Below are 19,908 nucleotides of genomic sequence, written 5' to 3'. Positions count from 1 at the left end.
GCCAAGAAACGGCTCTGGTCTAATAAATATGTTTGATGATCCACGCCTGGATAATTTGTCGACCACTTCGTAACTACCGATTCCTTGGTGGCCTGGTACCCAGAATATCATTACTTTATTCCGAGTTGCCAGTTGTTGTAAAGATGTAATGCACTCCCAAACCAGTTTGGTCTCACATATTGATGACATTTATGCCAACAGTGCTGCTTGTCTGTCCGAGAAGATTTTGATTTTTTTTATTTACTACTATGTCAATTATCGACTTACTGCTTGAAACATTTTTCGTAAATCAAGAAACATATATATCGTTTTGGCAACATTTTGCGTCCTTTTCGGTGTGCGTAAATAGTATTTCGGGTCGAATTCAGGAATAACCCAATGACAATTTAGAAACAAATTATTTCATTATTTCCGTAATCATATACAAACTAATTTGAATTTCTGAAGTGAGCTAATTGTTTGAAATTTCGCGAAGAATCGTTTTGTGGACCAGTCAGTAACGTGTGAATTGTTGTGTCATTAGGCGAAAGTTTTCGGACCATGATTGAACTAGTAGCGATGTAAAAATTTGTCTCAACGTTAATTTCGAGGTAAGAGCTTGAGCTTGTGCGACCACCCCTGGCTGCTACTCCGTTATCGATCTGGACTAGCTGAAGTTGCACAGAGAATAAGTAGATAATTATGCTTGGGAGTAGCGAAACATCTTTCAATGTGCGACTCCTGGTAATCCTAAGGTATTGATCAATACCGGCGCCGGCCAAGCCCGAACGTAGATGCGGAAGGAAAGGGAAGGAATGGTTAGTTCGATACTTGCTTTTGCTAGAAGCCGTATATACTAGGAGTATATTTTTGTTAGTAAGAGTATAGAAGTTCATTCGTTTTCGAGCTCTCCATCGAGACAGACGTTGTTTTTTCTAGTCCGTAGTGCTGTGTGAGGCGATAAAGAATAGTTTTAATCCGCATTCAAGGTTATTTTGCCAGTTCGGTTCGGTCCTCAGTCTTTTGTTCGCGTGTGAGGATTAAACAATAGCCAGCTGTATAAGCTGGATCGGTTCGTCGTTGGACACCAGTTTAAAGCTAAGTGGTTTTTGTCTTTTGTAACACATTTATTGCTTTCTTCCGTCTGCGCGGGCGCTGACCCCGTGCGTTGACGTTTTCTATGGTTCTCTCTCCGGATGGTCAAATGGAAGTTGAATCGGGTTCAACTTGTAAGGCTCCCCCCCGGCCCAAATGCTATCCAGAACTCTCAACTGGTCCATTTGTGGTCTTCTTTCGGCCCAAGACTAAATCACTGAATCTTCTTCAGATTTCTAGAGACCTGACGGAACGGTTCTCGGCTGTGACCGAAATTTCAAAGGTCCGCTCGGACAAGATAAGGGTGTTGCTAGCCAACTCAAAGCAGGCAAACGATATTGCTTGCTGTGAGCACTTTACGCGGGATTATAACGTGTATATTCCGGCGGTAAGAGTACAATCCGAAGGCGTCGTAACCGATGAGAGTTTGACGTGCGAGGATCTGCTGAAGTACGGGGTTGGCCGATTCAGAGACCGCTTACTTCAGCCTGTTAAAATACTTGAGTGCAAACGTTTGCACTCAGTAGTAGTTGCGGGGGATGGTTCAAAAACGTACCCCCAATCAAACTCTTATCGGGTGACCTTCGCTGGTACCGCTTTGCCAAATTTCGTCCTCTTGCACAGGGTTCGTCTGCCTGTGCGTCTGTTTGTGCCGCGGGTCATGAATTGCACAAAGTGTAAACAACTGGGTCACACAGCCACCCATTGTAGCAATAAGGCCCGCTGTGGAAAATGCGGGGAGAATCATCTAGATGATTCGTGCAGTAAGCAAGCCGAAAAGTGTCCTTACTGTGCGGAGAGTCTGCATGATATCTCGGCATGTCCCGCGTACAAACTACGCGGGGATAAACTGAAACGTTCCCTTGCGGGACGATCCAAACATTCTTTCGCAGAAATGTTAAAGAATGCTACGCCACCATCCTCAGCAAACATCTATACTCACTTGCCTCCTGACGAGGGCGAGGCTGGTAACCCACAAGAGGGAACATCTACTAGGGTGCCTAGAATTTATAGGAAGAGGAGGAACATTTCCTCTCGTAGAGTTCCTTGTAAAGGCCAGAAGGTGTCCCTTGAGGGGGCTCCGAAAGTCACATCTATTGGAAGTGTTGCAACCAAACCGAAGCAATTAGCTCCTGGTCTCGGAGGATTAAGCTCAGAGAAGGAGTTCCCAGCACTTCCAGGAACATCAAAAATCCCAAGTGTTCCTTTGTTTCAGTTCGAGAGTAATCACAGCACTGGAATTATAAAACTCTCGGACATAGTGGAGTGGATAATAAAAACTTTCAATATTACTGATCCCATTAAAAGTCTTATGTTAGCTTTTCTCCCTACAGTGAGAACATTTTTGAAGCAGTTGACTGCTAAATGGCCCCTCCTCTCAGCGATTGTATCCTTCGATGGCTAACTCATCGAACGAGGTCACGGATTTGATCACTGTTCTACAGTGGAATTGCAGAAGTATCATCCCGAAAATCGATTCCTTCAAAATTTTAATAAATAATTTGAGTTGCGATGCATTTGCATTATGTGAAACTTGGTTAACTTCCGACATCGATCTCAACTTCCACGACTTTAATATTATTCGCCTGGATCGAGACACCCCCTACGGAGGAGTGCTTTTGGGGATCAAAAAGTGCTATTCCTTCTACAGAATTAACCTTCCCTCGATAACAGGTATTGAAGTTGTCGCTTGTCAAGTAACAACCAAAGGCAAAAGCCTTTGCATAGCTTCCATATATATTCCCCCCAACACCGCGGTTGGGCACCGACGGCTACAAGACATCATAGAATCCCTGCCAGCACCGCGACTAGTTTTAGGAGACTTTAACTCTCACGGTACAGCATGGGGTTGCCTCTATGATGATAACCGGTCTTCCTTAATTCAGGATCTTTGCGATAATTTCAATTTGACAATTTTAAACACGGGTGAAATGACACGGATTCCTGCTCCTCCAGCGCGCCAGAGCGCCTTAGACTTGTCCCTTCGCTCAACATCGCTGCGGTTAAATTGCACGTGGAAGGTAATTCCTGATCCCCACGGCAGCGACCATCTGCCGATTGTAGTCTCAATCAATAACGGTTCAAGGCCATTGAAATCAATCAATATTTCGTATGACCTCACACGAAATATCGATTGGAAGAGCTATGCTGCCGCGATATCCGACAACATCGAATCTACCCAAGAACTTCCTCCGGAGGAAGAGTACAGCTTTTTGGCTGGCTTGATTCTCGACAGCGCGAATCAAGCTCAGACTAGGCCAGTACCCGGCGCGAACATACAAAAACGTTCTCCCAATCCCTGGTGGGATAAAGAGTGCTCAGACGTGTACGCAGAGAAGGCCGCCGCGTTTAAGACCTTCCGGAACGACGGGTTACCCGCTAGTTTTCGACAGTACGCGACGTTAGACAAGCGAATGAAGAGTTTGATGAAAGCCAAAAAACGCGGTTATTGGCGCCGGTTCGTCGACGGATTAACGAGAGAAACATCGATGAGCACTCTTTGGGGAACAGCCCGACGTATGCGAAATCGAAACAGTACTAATGAGAGCGTGGAATATTCAAACCGTTGGATATTCGATTTCGCCAAGAAGGTTTGTCCGGATTCCGCCCCGGCACAGAAGATTTACCGCGCCGCGTCTCCTCACGATAGCGCGAACGAAACACCTTTTTCGATGGTGGAGTTCTCACTTGCTCTCTTGTCGTGTAACAATAAAGCTCCGGGGCCAGACAGAATCAAATTCAACTTGTTGAAGAATCTGCCTGACTCTGCCAAGAGACGCTTGTTGAACTTATTTAATAAGTTTCTCGAGGCTAACATTGTCCCACTCGATTGGAGACAAGTGAAGGTCATCGCCATCCAAAAACCAGGAAAACCAGCCTCCGACCACAATTCGTACCGTCCGATCGCAATGCTATCCTGTATCCGGAAGTTGTTCGAGAAAATGATCCTATCCCGCCTCGACAATTGGGTCGAAGCAAATGGCTTACTGTCAGATACACAATTTGGTTTTCGCAAGGGCAAAGGGACGAACGATTGTCTTGCGTTGCTCTCAACTGAAATTCAAATGGCCTATGCTAGCAAAGAGCAGATGGCATCAGTGTTCCTAGATATTAAGGGGGCTTTTGATTCAGTTTCGATCAACATTCTTTCAAAGAAGCTGCACCAGCATGGTCTTTCAGCGACTTTAAACAACTTTTTACTAAACTTGTTGTCGGAAAAGCACATGCATTTTTCGCATGGTGACTTATCGACATCACGATTTAGCTACATGGGCCTTCCCCAGGGCTCATGTCTAAGCCCCCTTTTATACAATTTCTATGTCAACGACATTGATGAATGTCTTGACAATTCCTGCACGTTAAGGCAACTTGCAGACGATGGCGTGGTGTCTGTTACGGGACCCAAAGCTGTCGATCTACAAGGACCATTACAGAATACCTTGGACAATTTGTCTGCTTGGGCTATTAAGCTGGGTATCGAATTCTCCACGGAGAAAACTGAGCTAGTTGTATTTTCAAGGAAGCGAGAACCAGCACAACTACAGCTTCTATTAATGGGTCAAACTATCGCTCAGGTCTTCACAGTAAAATATCTAGGAGTCTGGTTCGACTCGAAAGGTACTTGGGGATGCCATATTCGGTATCTGAAACAGAAATGCCAGCAAAGGATAAACTTTCTTCGTACAATAACCGGAACATGGTGGGGTGCCCACCCAGGAGACCTAATTAGGTTGTATCAAACAACGATACTGTCGGTAATGGAATACGGATGCTTCTGCTTTCGCTCCGCCGCGAACATACATTTCATCAAACTCGAAAGAATTCAGTATCGTTGTTTGCGTATCGCCTTAGGGTGCATGCAGTCGACCCATACGATGAGTCTCGAAGTGCTGTCGGGCGTTCTCCCGTTGAAAAATCGATTTTGGGAACTCTCATATCGATTGCTCATTCGATGCGATATCTTGAACCCGGTCGTGATTGAAAATTTCGAAAGGCTTGTTGAGCTCAATTCTCAGACCCGTTTCATGTCCCTGTACTTTGACTACATGGCGCAGAATATTAACCCTTCTTCTTACAATCCCAACCGTGTGCATTTCATAAATACTTCTGAATCTACTGTTTTCTTCGACACATCCATGAAAGACGAGATTAGTGGAATTCCGGACCACATACGCCCACAAGTGGTTCCAAACATTTTTTATAATAAATTCCGAGAAGTCGACTGTTCTAAGATGTTTTATACTGACGGATCAAACCTCGAAGGATCCACTGGCTTCGGTATTTTCAATCAAAAGTTCACCGCCTCCTACAAACTCAGTGACCCTGCTTCAGTTTACGCCGCAGAACTAGCTGCCATTCAGTATACCCTTGGAGGCATTGAAACATTACCCGCAGACCATTACTTCATCGTTTCGGATAGCCTCAGTTCCATTGACGCTATTCGCTCGATGAAACAAGGCAAGCACTCCTCGTATTTTTTGGGGAAAATACGGGAGCTACTGAGTGCTTTATCTGACAACTCTTTCCAGATTACCTTGGTATGGGTCCCTTCTCATTGCTCCATTCCGGGCAATGAGAAGGCAGACTCCTTAGCTAAGGTGGGTGCCTTAGAAGGAGACGTTTACGAAAGACCAATTTGCTTCAGCGAATTTTTCAGTATTACTCATCAGAGAACCCTCGAAAGTTGGCAAACTTCGTGGAGCAGTGGAGAGCTGGGAAGGTGGCTACATTCGATAATCCCTAAGGTATCGACGAAACCGTGGTTCAAGGGGATGGATGTGGGTCGTGACTTCATTCGTGTGATGTCCCGACTCATGGCAAACCATTACACGCTGGATGCACATCTCCGGCGTATTGGGCTCGTGGATAGTGGTATCTGCGCTTGTGGCGACGGCTATCACGACATCGAGCACATTGTCTGGGCGTGCACCGAGTATAGTTCCGCTAGGTCTCGGCTAATGGATACCCTGCGGGCCCGAGGAAGACCAACCAACGTCCCGGTTCGAGATGTGCTGGCAAGCCGCGATGTCCTCTATATGTCCCTTTTATACACCTTTGTGAAAACCATCAATATACAAGTCTAACTGCCCCTTGTTATTTTCCTTATCATTCTCAGAACCCTCTTCCACCTGTATCAAAGCATCTGTATCGAATGAGCCAACAAACACGGGACCTACGGCACGAACATAACACGCTTAACTCGAAATGTAGCCGATCCACATCTGAGCCGTACTACGAAATCGTCTGGAAAAACCCCTGCCATCTTGAGGAGGACCACCCGGCGTCCCAGTACATGATTCCCCTGATGAAGGCCACCCGAGTTTGTGATCCATCCGTTGATCTCACGATGCCTGAAACTGAAATAATTTTCTCTCCCTGCCATCTTTGTCTACCCTCCCTCCCCTGACTCTTATACCCAGAAGTAACACCCCTACCCCCCCCCCCCAATATCATCACGAAGCATTTAGCTCTTCTTGTCTCTTCTAGTTTCAACTATTATATTATATAATCTCGTTGAAAATGCCCAACTCTACTACCCACAAAAAATAACTATAATTACGAATCTTTACAAAATTCAATCATGTCCTCTAGTTATTCCTAGTTTTAAGTTAGTCGTAAAAAATTGTCCCCCTTAGTTAAACATTATTTGCTCCAATTATCTCACTGATAAAAATGTCAAACCATATTGCCACAAAAAAATAATATTATCCCCTTGTGTAGATATATAAGATAGCTATAAAATCGCATTAGTTTCATTTAAAAAAAATCAATATGTAATCCCCTAGTTTTAAGCAATTTAAAATGTAAAACAAAACAAAATTGGCACCTTTAAGCTAACGCAACGTGCCTTATCAAATAAACGATTTGAATAAAAAAAAAAAAAGAGTATAGAAGTTAGATCACTTCTTCTTTACCGACGCCAGAGAGGTGACTTCACTATTTGGACTAGATATCGAACCACCAAACTCATAGACCGGGGACCAACAGCTTTACTTTCCTTCCGAAGGAAGACGTGACCACAGATTTTTTCACCTCAGAAAAATCTCAACGACCTCGGCTGGAATTGAACCCAGGCAAATTGGAATGAGTGGCGGTCACACTTACCACTCAACCACCGGCGCCGTCTCAACGTTAATTTCGAGGTAAGAAATAGAAAAAAAAAGTGAGCGCTTTATTTACAAATATTCGTAAATTTTTTTTTTTTTTTTTATTATTTCGATTACAGAGGTTTTAACCTTAAGGTCATTCGCCTCTTCGGGTTAGGAAAATCTCTTATGAAATTTTTTTTTTTTAACCCTATGTGCGGGGTCGGGACTCGAACCCAGGTGCGCTGCGTACAAGGCAATCGATTTACCAACTACGCTACGCCCACCCCCTTCGTAAAATTACTGCATATATTCTAAGAAATTAATAATTGCTAAAATATTAGTAACATTCGAAAAAAAAATGAAATGGTTGATTCTGTGCAGTCGTGTTATTGTATTCTTTGTTTGAAGTTCAGTAATCAGAAACTGAAATGAATAGAAGGGATGAAATCAATTAGGATGCGTCAACCCTATGTCATGCTTCATTCTATTATTTTAGGCGTATTTTTACAGTGTAAGCCACGTTTTACTGCATCGTCTTGGACAATCATGTGCATTGGATATTTTCTTCCTCGGTGTTCGATTACTAACAATTAATTAATTAGCTCCTTTCACTTCGATGCAAAATATTTCATCAGTTTATAAACCTCGTACACCGAGCAGGCACAACACTTTTCCCTTCCCCAATCAGACAACTCAGCAGCGCTTAGAGACGTTTTTGCATTAATGGAGCATTTGCAGCTATAGCGACGAATGAATAATATTAATTATTGTTATTTATTTCAGATGTTCTGTGAATCATCGCGATGTCTAGCACTCTTCTCCAGTGCCGTGCCGGTGATCAGACAAGTGTAATTAGCATTCCATGAATATCATTAATATTGTCATCACTTTATCACTCATTGCGGAGGAAGTGATTTAGAGCGGCAATGCTGTAGCAGTGACTATCAGCTCAAGTAGTCCGGCTGGCTACAAAAAAAATGTTTCAAAGGATTCGATTCAAAATTCTGAAAATAATTTTGAAGTGTCCTTCTTGGTTTTTCACAAATAAGTTGCATTGACTCACAAACATAGAAATGTTAGAAAGTCTGACGAACAGTATTCATAAATATTTTCGAGAGATTATTAATTGGTCGGTGTTAAATCAGACCGGACTAAGCCACATTGTATTGGTTTAGAGAAAAACGAGTTTAAAGTTTGAATCGTTTTCAAAACTGGCAAGAGTCGAATGTAGCTGAGGAAATTCTTCATTCATTGCTTTTATTATCTCATTTTTTAAGATTTTGCGACTTAGTCCGGTCTGACTTAACACCGACCAATTGCAACAATTAGATCCCTTGATAGCTTGTAAGTTATTTTTAAGAACTTTTAGCGTCTTTTGCAAAGCAGGTTGAAAAAGTGTACAGCAAAGATCACTTATCTTCGAAATTTTATTATAAATAATTGAGCCTATTCCCAATGTGTATAGAGATGCTTCTGATCCGAAATTTCAAATAGGAATCTTCAGAAAAAAATACAAAAATATCCTTTTTTCCGTCTCTCACGTTTGTATCTCCCTTAAGTCAATTCGTTGAACAAAAATGACAAACGCTTGCAGAAATGGGCTCAGCACACTACCTACAATCTAAACCCAGATCCATTTGTCACATTAGTTATTTTTCCCACGACGACAAGGTAATCCTCTCGCGGCACATAATGTCACGCCTTCCATTAAAGCGAAAACCCCTGCCAGCAGGTAAATCACTCATTCGAAAGTCCTTACAGGTACATGACCTTTCTACTGACGCGCTTATTAGGCACCTAAGTTAAAGTTGTTGAAACCTGAGAATGGTTACTACTTACCACACCGCCTCCGACGGAATGCAACAGGATGGATTTGCCTTCACGCAGCGAGACGAGATCAAAGACGAGTATGTAGGCGACGAGGTAGTTCATTACAATGGCCGCCGCGTCCTGGAATGTCATTTCTTCCGGAATATGATACACGTACTTGGTGGGGACGGCCACCAGCTCGGACCAGGCGCGGAACTCCGGCAGTGCCACCACGCGGTCACCAACCTGAAAACAAAAGAAAGTGAGGAAGGATATTATTTGATGAACGCACGTTGAATAAAATATTTGCACGGATTAGACGAAACGGATGCGAGCTTTCTTATTCTGCCGACAAAACTTCTAGTAAAGACACAGAAACTGGGGGCGAATTTGGCACCGCATAGGGAAGAGTGAGGATAGATGAACCATGGGGATGAGATATTACGATCTATTATGCGATTTTTGTGTACACCTTATATGGGTTTCAATCTAGGGATAAATCACTCTAGCAATATATAACAAATTCGCATCAAATTAATAAAAATGCATTTATTTTTTTATTTTTGCATCAACTTTGCTCTCCTTCGCAGAAAAGTTTGTTTAACAAATGCCCTACGCTGATCCACTTTGCTCGACGTTTTGTTGAATATAGAGCCATTTTTGTCGGGTTCTGACGTCTTACACGCAGCGCAAAATACATTGCACGCAACGCAAAATACATTATGAATTTCTATTTTGATGAAAAGAAATGCATTTAATTTTTCTGATTTTTAAAAATGCATCACAAGTGCACCCCTAGGTTTTCATTATATTGGTAAAACTTATAATTGCATTTGCGATAGAGACAAACGTTTGAAGCCACTTTTCAAATAGTCGAACCAAATGATAAATACGTAAAATAATTATAATTATGGAGACACGTTACATCTTATTTTTGAATGGAAAGACATAGTAAAGCATTGTTTGTTCTTTTATATTCAAGCATAGCGAATAAGGTCTACAATTACATTTAAGTTCTAAGATACAACACAAACAATACAACCATTTATCCCCATGCTCCTCTATCAGGTAAGAATAACGAACAGTCAAGTATATCTCTATAGCTTTTGTGTACGTATTATACCCTTCCTCTGTTAGTTTCTCATACGCTATGCTATGCTATTATACTGTTCCTGTGCTAATTTAGGAAAAAAATGTATGGCTAACATCTAGCCAAAAATAGTCCTTTGGGTAGTCATGATTCACGGGTAGGAAAATATGAAGATCCATGGAAGCCGGACCTTTCTTAGCCAAATCGTAATGTGTAAGCTTGTGAGACGTGGAATCGTACGACTCCGGTCGGAACGTTATAATACTTCATAACGAAATTGCTATACATTTACTTCATTTGGGGGCAAGCTTTGCATAGGAAAGATAAAAGCTTTTCTTCAGTATTCTCCCAAACAACGTCAGACACACGATAGCGGTTATTACGAAACGAGAACTTGTTCCAAATAATATATGGTTCTCAAAGTTATATTAGCTCCTCTATAACTCTTACCCATTCCAGCACATTAGTTAGAACAACGTTTGCATTGCAAAGTGAACCAGAATTTAAATTTAGTAGGAATTTGGACTTTCCACCAACACTACACAATCGATTGTTTTTGGGAAGTCGCTGTAGTTTGTGAGTCAATTTTGTTTTTTGGGGTGATTCTAATATTACCAAAATTTGAAAATTTCCTTCATTTTAGAGATTAGCTGAAGTTGTAAAACGACTAATTGTAGAGAAGTTTTCTGAAAACAGATAAGCTCCTTAATTTTTCATTCTACAAGAAATTTTAAAATTAAGTTTAGGATGTTTTGAGAAAAAATGGCTTGATGTAATTTTAGCAGTATTGATGTTACACTAAAGTAAGCTTCGAACAACTTTAGGACTGTTTTGTGGTGGATATTGTAGTAGTCAAAAAAGTTTTTCGTGCGATAAAGCCTCAATCGAATTTTAAAAATGTAAATATAATATAATAAAATATAATTTTGAAAAAAAACGTAATAAATTTAAGCTGTTTATTTCATTAAAATTCCAACCGGAACCACTGGTGCAAGTCACTTGAAAATATTGCCATTTTCACTGTTTTATTGAATCTACAAAGTTTAATGTAGATAAAATATATCAGAAAAGTTGTATGTTTTTGTTTTTATGCTAACTTAGATTGTTATAATCAGCACAATGGTCAAAAAATGCCAAAAATGGCTATTTTTAAGTTATTATTGAGCTTTCGTAAAAAAAATTCCAAAACACTTTTTATGCAAATAAATTTTATAAATTATTTTTTTATATATAATTTAAAATATCTTGATAACTTATAAACCTTATTAAGTGATAAACCAATAAACTACTCCATAAAAACCCAAATAAGAAGTGTTGGGCAATTTCTACATAAAAAAACACCTATGCATATTTTGATTATACAATTTAATCACCATATCGAACCTAAGCATTTCTTACCGAAAAATAGCCTATTTCCTTTATATTTGAAATTATTTGAGTAATTTCATGATTTTTTACCAAACATGCATATAAATTAAGAAAAGGGTTAATGTAACGTAGGATTTTTTTGCCACATGCCTAACTAGTATCGTTGAAAAGTTAGGAGCATTTTTTCTTCCATAATTCAATGTTTTGGAATAGGTTGGCAAAACTGTATTATTGTGCAACATGAGGCCAAATTATGTCGCCATTCGCCTTTGATACAGAGCCCCTATCCCCTACCACCCCGCGGTGCCAACCGGGGCTCGAGCCACCTTTTGCCGTTTTTACTTGGTTTAGCTGAAAATAACTATCATTGAGAAAGTTTGACCTCCAATATGAAATTCATGTTTTTATGCATAACAATGTAAATAATGGGCAGAAATCACTTTGCATTTCAAAATATTATATCGTAAGCAGCATATTGCATATTTGACTGATTTGATGGAATGAGAAGGCGATGAAAAATTGAATTAATGCAAGCAAGCTTATAAACTTTCTCGGAACAAAATGCAGCCCGAAATCCTGGAGAGTGCAAGAGTAGGTCTAAAACCCCCAAATGTTTATGAAAAAGGGGCTCGTGTTAAAATATGATCAACTGAGGAATTCCGCTAGAAAGTGGCCGACCATAAAATATGACCATCGGCGATTCGACCAGAACTTTGCAGTTACTTTCAGTTTTCTTCTGGCAATTCCAAGATTTTTTCTGGCAATTAAAACATTTTAGCAAGTTTTAAAAAGGGCGTAGAAGTTTTTGCAAAAGAGAAAGGAACAGGAAATGAATACTTCTGAACCAAAAAATATACATAAAAAAGTGACAATCTTAACAAAAACGAAAATTTGTGTTTAAAATATTAATTAAAAAAAAACAACCTAACCAAAAAAGAAATATTTTAAATGTTATTGCATCATGCAGAACTCATCAGTAAAAAAGTTTTTCTAACAGTGACTTTATACAGCTTTTCAAATTTCACACCAATCGACAGACCAAACTATAATTTTATTACAGAATATTCTAAATGTCGTTTCAAATCAAAATGGCTTTAAAAGCTTCCAAAATGCGATAGTTTTCGAGATATTTCGAATTTTGTTTCAACAAAAATAATTATTTGCGAAATTATGCCCTTTTTATAAGTTGTTCGGCATTCTCCATCATAAACTATCAACAATCAAGTGCTATTATTAACAATCTGCTTATAATACAACAATGATGATCATGGAGAAGCTATCAATAAGAAAGGTTCCCTAACAACAACTTTTGAAATATTTTTTACAAAAAGTAATGGCGAATGACCAACCAGGTAAAAGCCCCAATAAATATACAATAAAACACAATATTATTATAATTCATAATATTTGCAATCAGCAATACTATTTTTTATTAAATATGATTCTAAATGCCATGCCAAATCAAAATGCGCTTAACAAAAAGCAGTTTGCGAGATATTCGATATTCTGTTTCAACAAAACAATTATTTTGTTTCATTACGATCTTTCCAATAGACATTCGCCTTTCTCCATCTATATAAACAATTTGAAAGCTACATAAAAACAATAAAATATACAACTATATAGTTTGAGCATCAGACTTTTAGTTGAATCATATATACATTGCTTTCTTGTAGCTTTCATAGAGTTCTCAATATCGCTTTGATGTCAAATCGTTACGCGAAATTGTATGTGCATTTCCAAACACTTATTGTTCTTGATGGCGAAACGCGAATAACTTATGAAAAGATCTTAATAAAACAACAAGTTTTTGTTGAAAAGAAATTTAAAATTTTTCGAAAACCTTTGCCTTTTCGATTATTGTTGTTATGAGCATTTCGATTTTAAATGGTATTTTGAATCATATTCAATAAAAAGTAGCATTTTTAAACGCCATTTCCGTTTTGCGCACAACTTAGAAAAATTGGATTTTTGTGTTTCGTGTTCTACTCGTACCAACTTGCGGTAAGTTAGGTGGGAAAGCCAAGCTGACAGATGGTGTGCCGTCATGTGGGAAAGCCAAGTTGACAGGTTGTGTGTCATCCTTCCTTTTCCTTTTTAGGAATATAAAATGCATGGTTCATGCGTCTGGCTCTCATGTCAAAAGACAGAGTTCGTATTCTCTTTGTCGTGAGCAAACCCGAGTTTCCATGCTTGGCTACTCGAGACATCACTTGAGACCAGCCAATTATTTTAGGCGTTTACGTAACTTGTGTGCACTGTTTGCATTTCTCGTCCAACTGACAACAAGTTTGTGTCAGTTACTGACGGGTAGAATACCAAACAAGAAAATCCAACTTTTCTATGCCAAATGTTGTTGTTGAATACTTTTTATTGATAGCCTCTCCATGATAAAAATACACTAAAAATCCTATTTTTTAAACATTTGAATATTGATAGTTCATGACGGAAAAACGCTAATAACTTAAAAAGGGCAATTGAAAAAAAAAAAATGAAAATATTTAAAAAACTATTACATTTTGGAAGACCTTCGTCCAATCCATTTTGATTTTAAATGACATTTAGTAATTAACAGTTTGGTCTGTTAACTGTAATTACAGTTTGGTCTGTTAACTAGCATGAATAGTTAGAAAAACTTTTTACCGATTCCTCCCTGATACAATGTCATTTGAAATGTTTCTTTTTCTTTCAATGACAAAAGATTAAAAATTTTAAAAATGGGTTTCCTTGTAATTTAATTTTGCAACTTATTTTTTATATTGTGAAAAAAATTCACTATTTTTTCCATGTATATTTTTTCGCGCGGAAGTATTCATTCCCTGTAACCTCCCACGATAGTTTTGCTGCATAAAATGCGGTAGTTGAACTATTTTATTTTTGGAAAATGCAACGTGTAAAAACTTCTACGCCCTTTCAAAAAACTGCTCTTGAGTCAAAATGATTTCATTGATTGTAATAGTCGGTCACGATTTTAAAAATTTTCGGGCGGAATCATTAGGAATTCCTCCACTATTACTCAAAGGACTTAGGGTGGCCCGCTTCTTTGTATAGCACTTTACTCATAGTTTTGACCGATTGAAGCTGTTGATGTGTTAAAAGGAAAAAATCATCTGGGGCCATGCATAAATGACGTAGCATTTTGGGGGGTAGGGAGGGTATACCAAATTTGTGACGAAGTGTGACGAGGGGGAGGGTAGGGTCAGAAGTTGTGCGACGTAGCATTAAGTTTAAAACCCATTGTTTAGAGAAAACAATTTAATGATCATCCATTCCCAAGAGAAATAAATTTAAATTCAAACAAGTTACTTTTGATGCGGTTTTTCATGAGGTAAATTTTACGATTCGCGGAATTGCAAGTTCGCGAAAATACAAAAAGATTTTGTATGCGGATTTAACTTGATACATTAGTTAGCTAATGTTGCTAATTAGTAGACTTAGTTTGAAAGCTGAATTAAATTTTCACTTCGGATTCAACCAAACAAAATTTAGTAATTTAGATGAACGTATGCTTCTTACAATCATTGGCGGCTGCACGATTGTGAACTGAGAGAATTTCTCTTCATGCTCCCTTTGACTTATAAAATTCAAAACAAAACTTTCAACACTATATTTGTCATGAAATGGGCTTATTTTACACGCAATTTGCTGTTATAATGAAAATGTTGATAAAAGTCGTCAAACATTTTGAAAGGACATGTAGGTATTTAAAATAATTGAAAAACATATGTAATTTTTTTTCATCTCCCGGGCGCTTTGCATGGGATGAGGGGGAGGGGGTAGGTAAATGCTACGTTATTTACGAGGGGGAGGTTAGAATTTTGTGACCAAATGCTACGTGGGGGGAGGGAGGGGTCAAAAATCGCCGAAAAAAAGCTACGTCATTTGTGTACGGCCCCTCTTGAAAAATTCTCAAAGTCGTCCAAATGGCATATTAGCAAAATGTAAAAAATTTAGTTTCCTATAAATTATTTTGCCCTATTAATCCTTTTATTCTGTAGTGGATATGGGCTTCTATTTTCTTTCTAAAATCTGAAGATTTCAATAATTCTATATACAGTTTGCAATTTTTGAGAAAATTGAAGAAACCATGTTATAGAAAACTTTGTTGAAGTCATTCTCTCGTATCTTTGATTTTATGAGATATTCAATAGAAATTACTAAACCTATAGATTCCTCCATTAGAATGCACTTTGAATAAAAAATAACCACCTTTTATAAAAATAGACCTTTTTCAAATTAATATTGCAAAATATCCAAAATTATCGTCATTGCCATTTTCGGATAATGTTTGCCCAAAAATAAGATATTGTATATGGCAGAAATGGTGTTTTCGTTCAATCGAAGATATTTTCAATGGAAAAGTTCTCATAACTTTAAAACGGAAATGGTTTATTAATTTTTGGTTCAAGGATCAAATTAGGGTAATGAGTCTATTTTCCCCATATTGGAAAACAAACACCATAATTTTGGTGTTTGTTTTCCACTAAGCGCAAAGATATCAGAGAATTATTTTGAAAACAGTAGCACAATCAAGCATATTTTCGATCACAGAAACGTGTTGGAATTTACAACTAATTTCGTTCGTTTCATTGGGGAATTTTTCGTGAAAGTAGAATGCTCTTCTCAAAGCAAAGATAATAAGGAATTCTTCTATAAAAGGGTTACAATAGATGACCAATATCTCAACAAGCAGTTTCGTGCGGTACATCAAACCACTGGGGCTCGATTTCTCAAAGCTTTTATTTAAGAAAAAGTTTTTTTTCTATGGATTTCAGTCCACTTGGAGTGGAAAATATTGAATTTTTTGGCATTTACATGCCTTTTCTCAATGTACATTTTTATTTTATCGACAGACAGGTAACTAAAAAGGTGTTTTTTTAATTTTTAAATCTACTTCAAAACAAAAACGTTACGATACAACGTATTCATTGGAATAATTATAAATATTCATCGATTTTTTAGATCCACAATATTTTTTTTTAATATTTCGATCTTAATACCCCCTAAAACTTGCAAGAAAAAACATCAACTTATGTCGTATTATGTCCTCGAAATCGTTCTGTAAACGTCCCAAACGAGATCCAAAATATAAAACTTTTCCCATCTTTTCCTGCATTGGAAGAAGAAGCAGCAGCAGATATCTGCAAATGATTCACGTAAAGTTTGCTCGAAAGATTCCCGTATTAGTTCTTAGGAGCAATTATTATACTTTTCCTCTCCACTCAACCAACTTACCTTGAATCCTTCAACCTCCTCGCCGACGGCTTCAATCTCACCGGCACATTCGAACCCGAGGATAGTGGGTGTCTTCGGAGGCGAATCGATTGCTCCCAGGCGCACCATCAAGTCCTGGAAGTTGAGACCACTGTGAACGAGATAAGAAGCAAAAAAATATAAGTGCTGGTGTATACGTGTGGTTTGGGTAGTCGAATGCCACCGGAACAAATTTAAATGCAATATAAAATATTTCAAACATGTTTGCTTTTGGCTTCCGTGATGCTCGCTCGATTCGAGCTTCTTGAGCCATCAGCGCACGGTTCACCGACAAGAAGATGTCCCCTTCCCCATGTGTGACAGATAGCATCTGGTAAATGTTTTCCAATTTATATTCCACACATAATTAGGAAAATTTCTTTACTTTGGGGAACTTGTAAGTTGAACCGCAGTAGTGGCGACGATTCGAACATTCAACAGCCATCAAAGCGAAGAACAGGCAGACAAACCGGCAAAACGTGATGTCATTGCCATTGCCATCCATGTGTGCGTTATGTGTCTGTGGAAAAACTTTAGTGGAAGAAAAACTTTTAAACAAGGCACATGCACTTGACAACAATACAAGAGCGCACATCGTAGCATCGCATCGCCGTCGTGGCGGTTTGGCTCGTCTCCTGGGAAAATTACGTGCAGTTCACAGCTGACGAGAACCAGTGAGCAGTGTTGCCAATGTTCTTGAAATTTATCTTTTGTTGCCCAGCAGGAGCCTTTACCAAGCAGACTACTGTTCAGCACTTCATCTGTCATTTCGATGTAGGGCATCACAGCAATGGAAACATTACTGGCATCAAAACCGTTGCGAGAAACTTGTACGTCCCAATGCACTGTCAATTGCACATGCAGCATCATATAGTGGAGTTAAGAATGGTGCTCCAAAATTTTCTCGGTACAGTGCTTGTAGTCGCATTTCGGCACAATTATAGTGTACAGTCTGGAAGATGGATGGAAAAACTATGTTTCAGGTTGTTCCCATTACTTTATACTTGGGTTCATGCACACATTATGTCACGCTAACAATACAATGTCATTTAACGATTTGACTAACCCTTACCCACCCCTTTGACAGAAACTGGAACAATATTCTAAACCCCCTCTCTCTCCAAAAAGCATGACATAATTTGAGCATGACCTTCTATGGATCGTAAAAATACAATTTTGTGTCGATGAAATAACCTTCTTGTACAATCTGTTCCCTTGACTATTTCTAAATTGTTTTATTTTCGAATCACTTTAGCTGTGGAACATCTTTCCCAAAGACGAAGGAACAAACCAGCAGACGACGCCATACAACCAACATGTACCTACTAAAAAGTATGCTTTACTCAAGAGGAAATGCGACGAAGGAAATGACCTCATCATTGTCAAGAGCAGATACATACGGGGATCAGAATCGCCTATGATTTACACAGTCGGGACGAAATAATCTAAACTGTTTTCAAATTAGTCAGGTTTATGGGCATATAATGTTTAGTTTTATGGCAATTTAACGAACTGTTAATGTCTGTGTGTGCGTTCTGGCTGAAAATTTTCAAGGGGTTTGTTCGAATATAAAATCGCTGCAGCTAGGTTTCAGGCGGGGTGTTGTAAAAATAACACATTTGAGATTATCGAAGTTATTGATGAATCTGTCGAGATGTATTTCCTGGTATAAATAAAAACAATTGATACTTTGTCTGTATAGTAGTAACACGCGATCTAGGGACCCTTTCAAGTTTAATGAAAATCGAAAGAAAACCGGAGTTTCTACGCTTTCGTTGGAAAGATACTGTATCGGATGACACCACTTATACTTACTCAATAAGTGGGTTAGGCCCATCTCATTTTTGTAGAACCGTTTTACAGCGTTAACACACAGTATTTTCATTTTTATTGATTTTGTGTAATGTAAATTTATTTACTGTTCGTCCATATACCCTCTGCGTCTCCTTTGTGGACAATCTTAGACAACTCGCCCAATGTGCTAGACCAGTGATTCTGAACCTCTGGTCCGCGGACCCCTAGGGGGCCGTTAAGTCGTTGCTGGCGGTCCGCGAAGAAAAATATATTTTCTGATCGCATATTGAAATTTCAAGTCTTGTTTCCTAACAAACTGAAAATAACATATTGATAACATACAAAATCGAGGTTTATCCATGTGCTAGACTGTAATGACACAATACAATAATGCGAGAGAAGACAGAACAACTGATCTTCAAGTTTCAGTAAACAACAAATATTTAAACCCAGAGAAAACTAATCTCAATACGTAGCAACAAATCGCGTCCACAGCATTATGTGGACTAAAATATAATTGATTTTAAATCTTCTACAAATTGCAAAAAAAATAAAAAACCTACAATTAAGCAAAAAAATCAAAAACCTACAATTAAGCCAAATAAAGTATTTGCCTACAACGCACAGTGGTTCAGACTAAATAACTTAGCCTTGTAATATATTTAAGGAGGCTTTTCTTTTTTTCTTAGCTGTTCGCGATAGAGCTTGACTGTATTCAACGAAGCTATAGAACAATATATTTGTGCATGTACACCAAATATCAAACTCTTCTCGTTGCAAAGTTATGTTATGTATTTTTTATAAAAATATAACTTTTTCAAAGATCATTATTTTCGATTGGGGCAATTAACATTAAATGCCAGTTCTGCCATAGAAAATATACCAATAAAATGGTAAATACGATATTTTTTATGTCTTGCAAGATTTACTCAATAAACTGTTCTCCTTCAAAATATCTACAAAACTAAATTTTTTGTATAACTTTTGCAGTTTTTATTTTTTACTAACATATCCTTTAGTTGATTTTCTAAGTTTTAGACGACGTACGTTTTCTTATAACACGTCAAAACATTAGCTTCTATTATTAAAAAGAAATCAAAAAGAAATTGGTGGCGGTTTTTTCGCCAAAAACATGCGCCAAAAATTATTCGCGCGAAAACGGTAAAGCGTACAGTACAGCAATGATTCTTCTGGGATGTTTTATCATGATCCAAGACCTTTATTTTGATGATATAGATATAATGATTAATCCCCCTTAAACTGAGATATTTGCTACATTGTTTTCAAAGTGTTAAAACAAGTTCATTCTTGGGGGCGAGCATAGCGTAGTTGGTCAATCGATTGCCTTGTACGCAGCTCACCTGGGTTCGAGTCCCAACACAGCACATAGGGTTAGAGATTTTTCTTAAGTGATTTTTTCTAGCTCGAAGA

The 19,908-nt window shown here is 38.4% G+C and overlaps 1 protein-coding gene across 6 annotated transcripts in view; it reads right to left on the bottom strand.

The window, feature by feature from the left end:
* LOC131691225 (synaptic vesicle membrane protein VAT-1 homolog-like) overlaps positions 1-19,908 on the bottom strand; it is a 177,859-nt gene that overhangs the window by 25,175 nt on the left and 132,776 nt on the right. For all 6 annotated transcript variants that reach the window (XM_058977459.1, XM_058977458.1, XM_058977460.1 and 3 more), the window contains exons 4-5: positions 16,666-16,795; positions 9,003-9,218 (exon numbers count right to left, since the gene is read on the bottom strand). In XM_058977459.1, coding sequence (XP_058833442.1) covers positions 9,003-9,218; positions 16,666-16,795 — 346 coding nt within the window. The remainder of the gene's footprint in view (positions 1-9,002; positions 9,219-16,665; positions 16,796-19,908) is intronic.

The sequence above is a fragment of the Topomyia yanbarensis genome, chromosome 3, assembly GCF_030247195.1.
Source record: "Topomyia yanbarensis strain Yona2022 chromosome 3, ASM3024719v1, whole genome shotgun sequence".
NCBI classification, from domain to species: Eukaryota; Metazoa; Arthropoda; class Insecta; order Diptera; family Culicidae; genus Topomyia; species Topomyia yanbarensis.
This window is presented reverse-complemented; position numbering and strand designations above follow the sequence as displayed.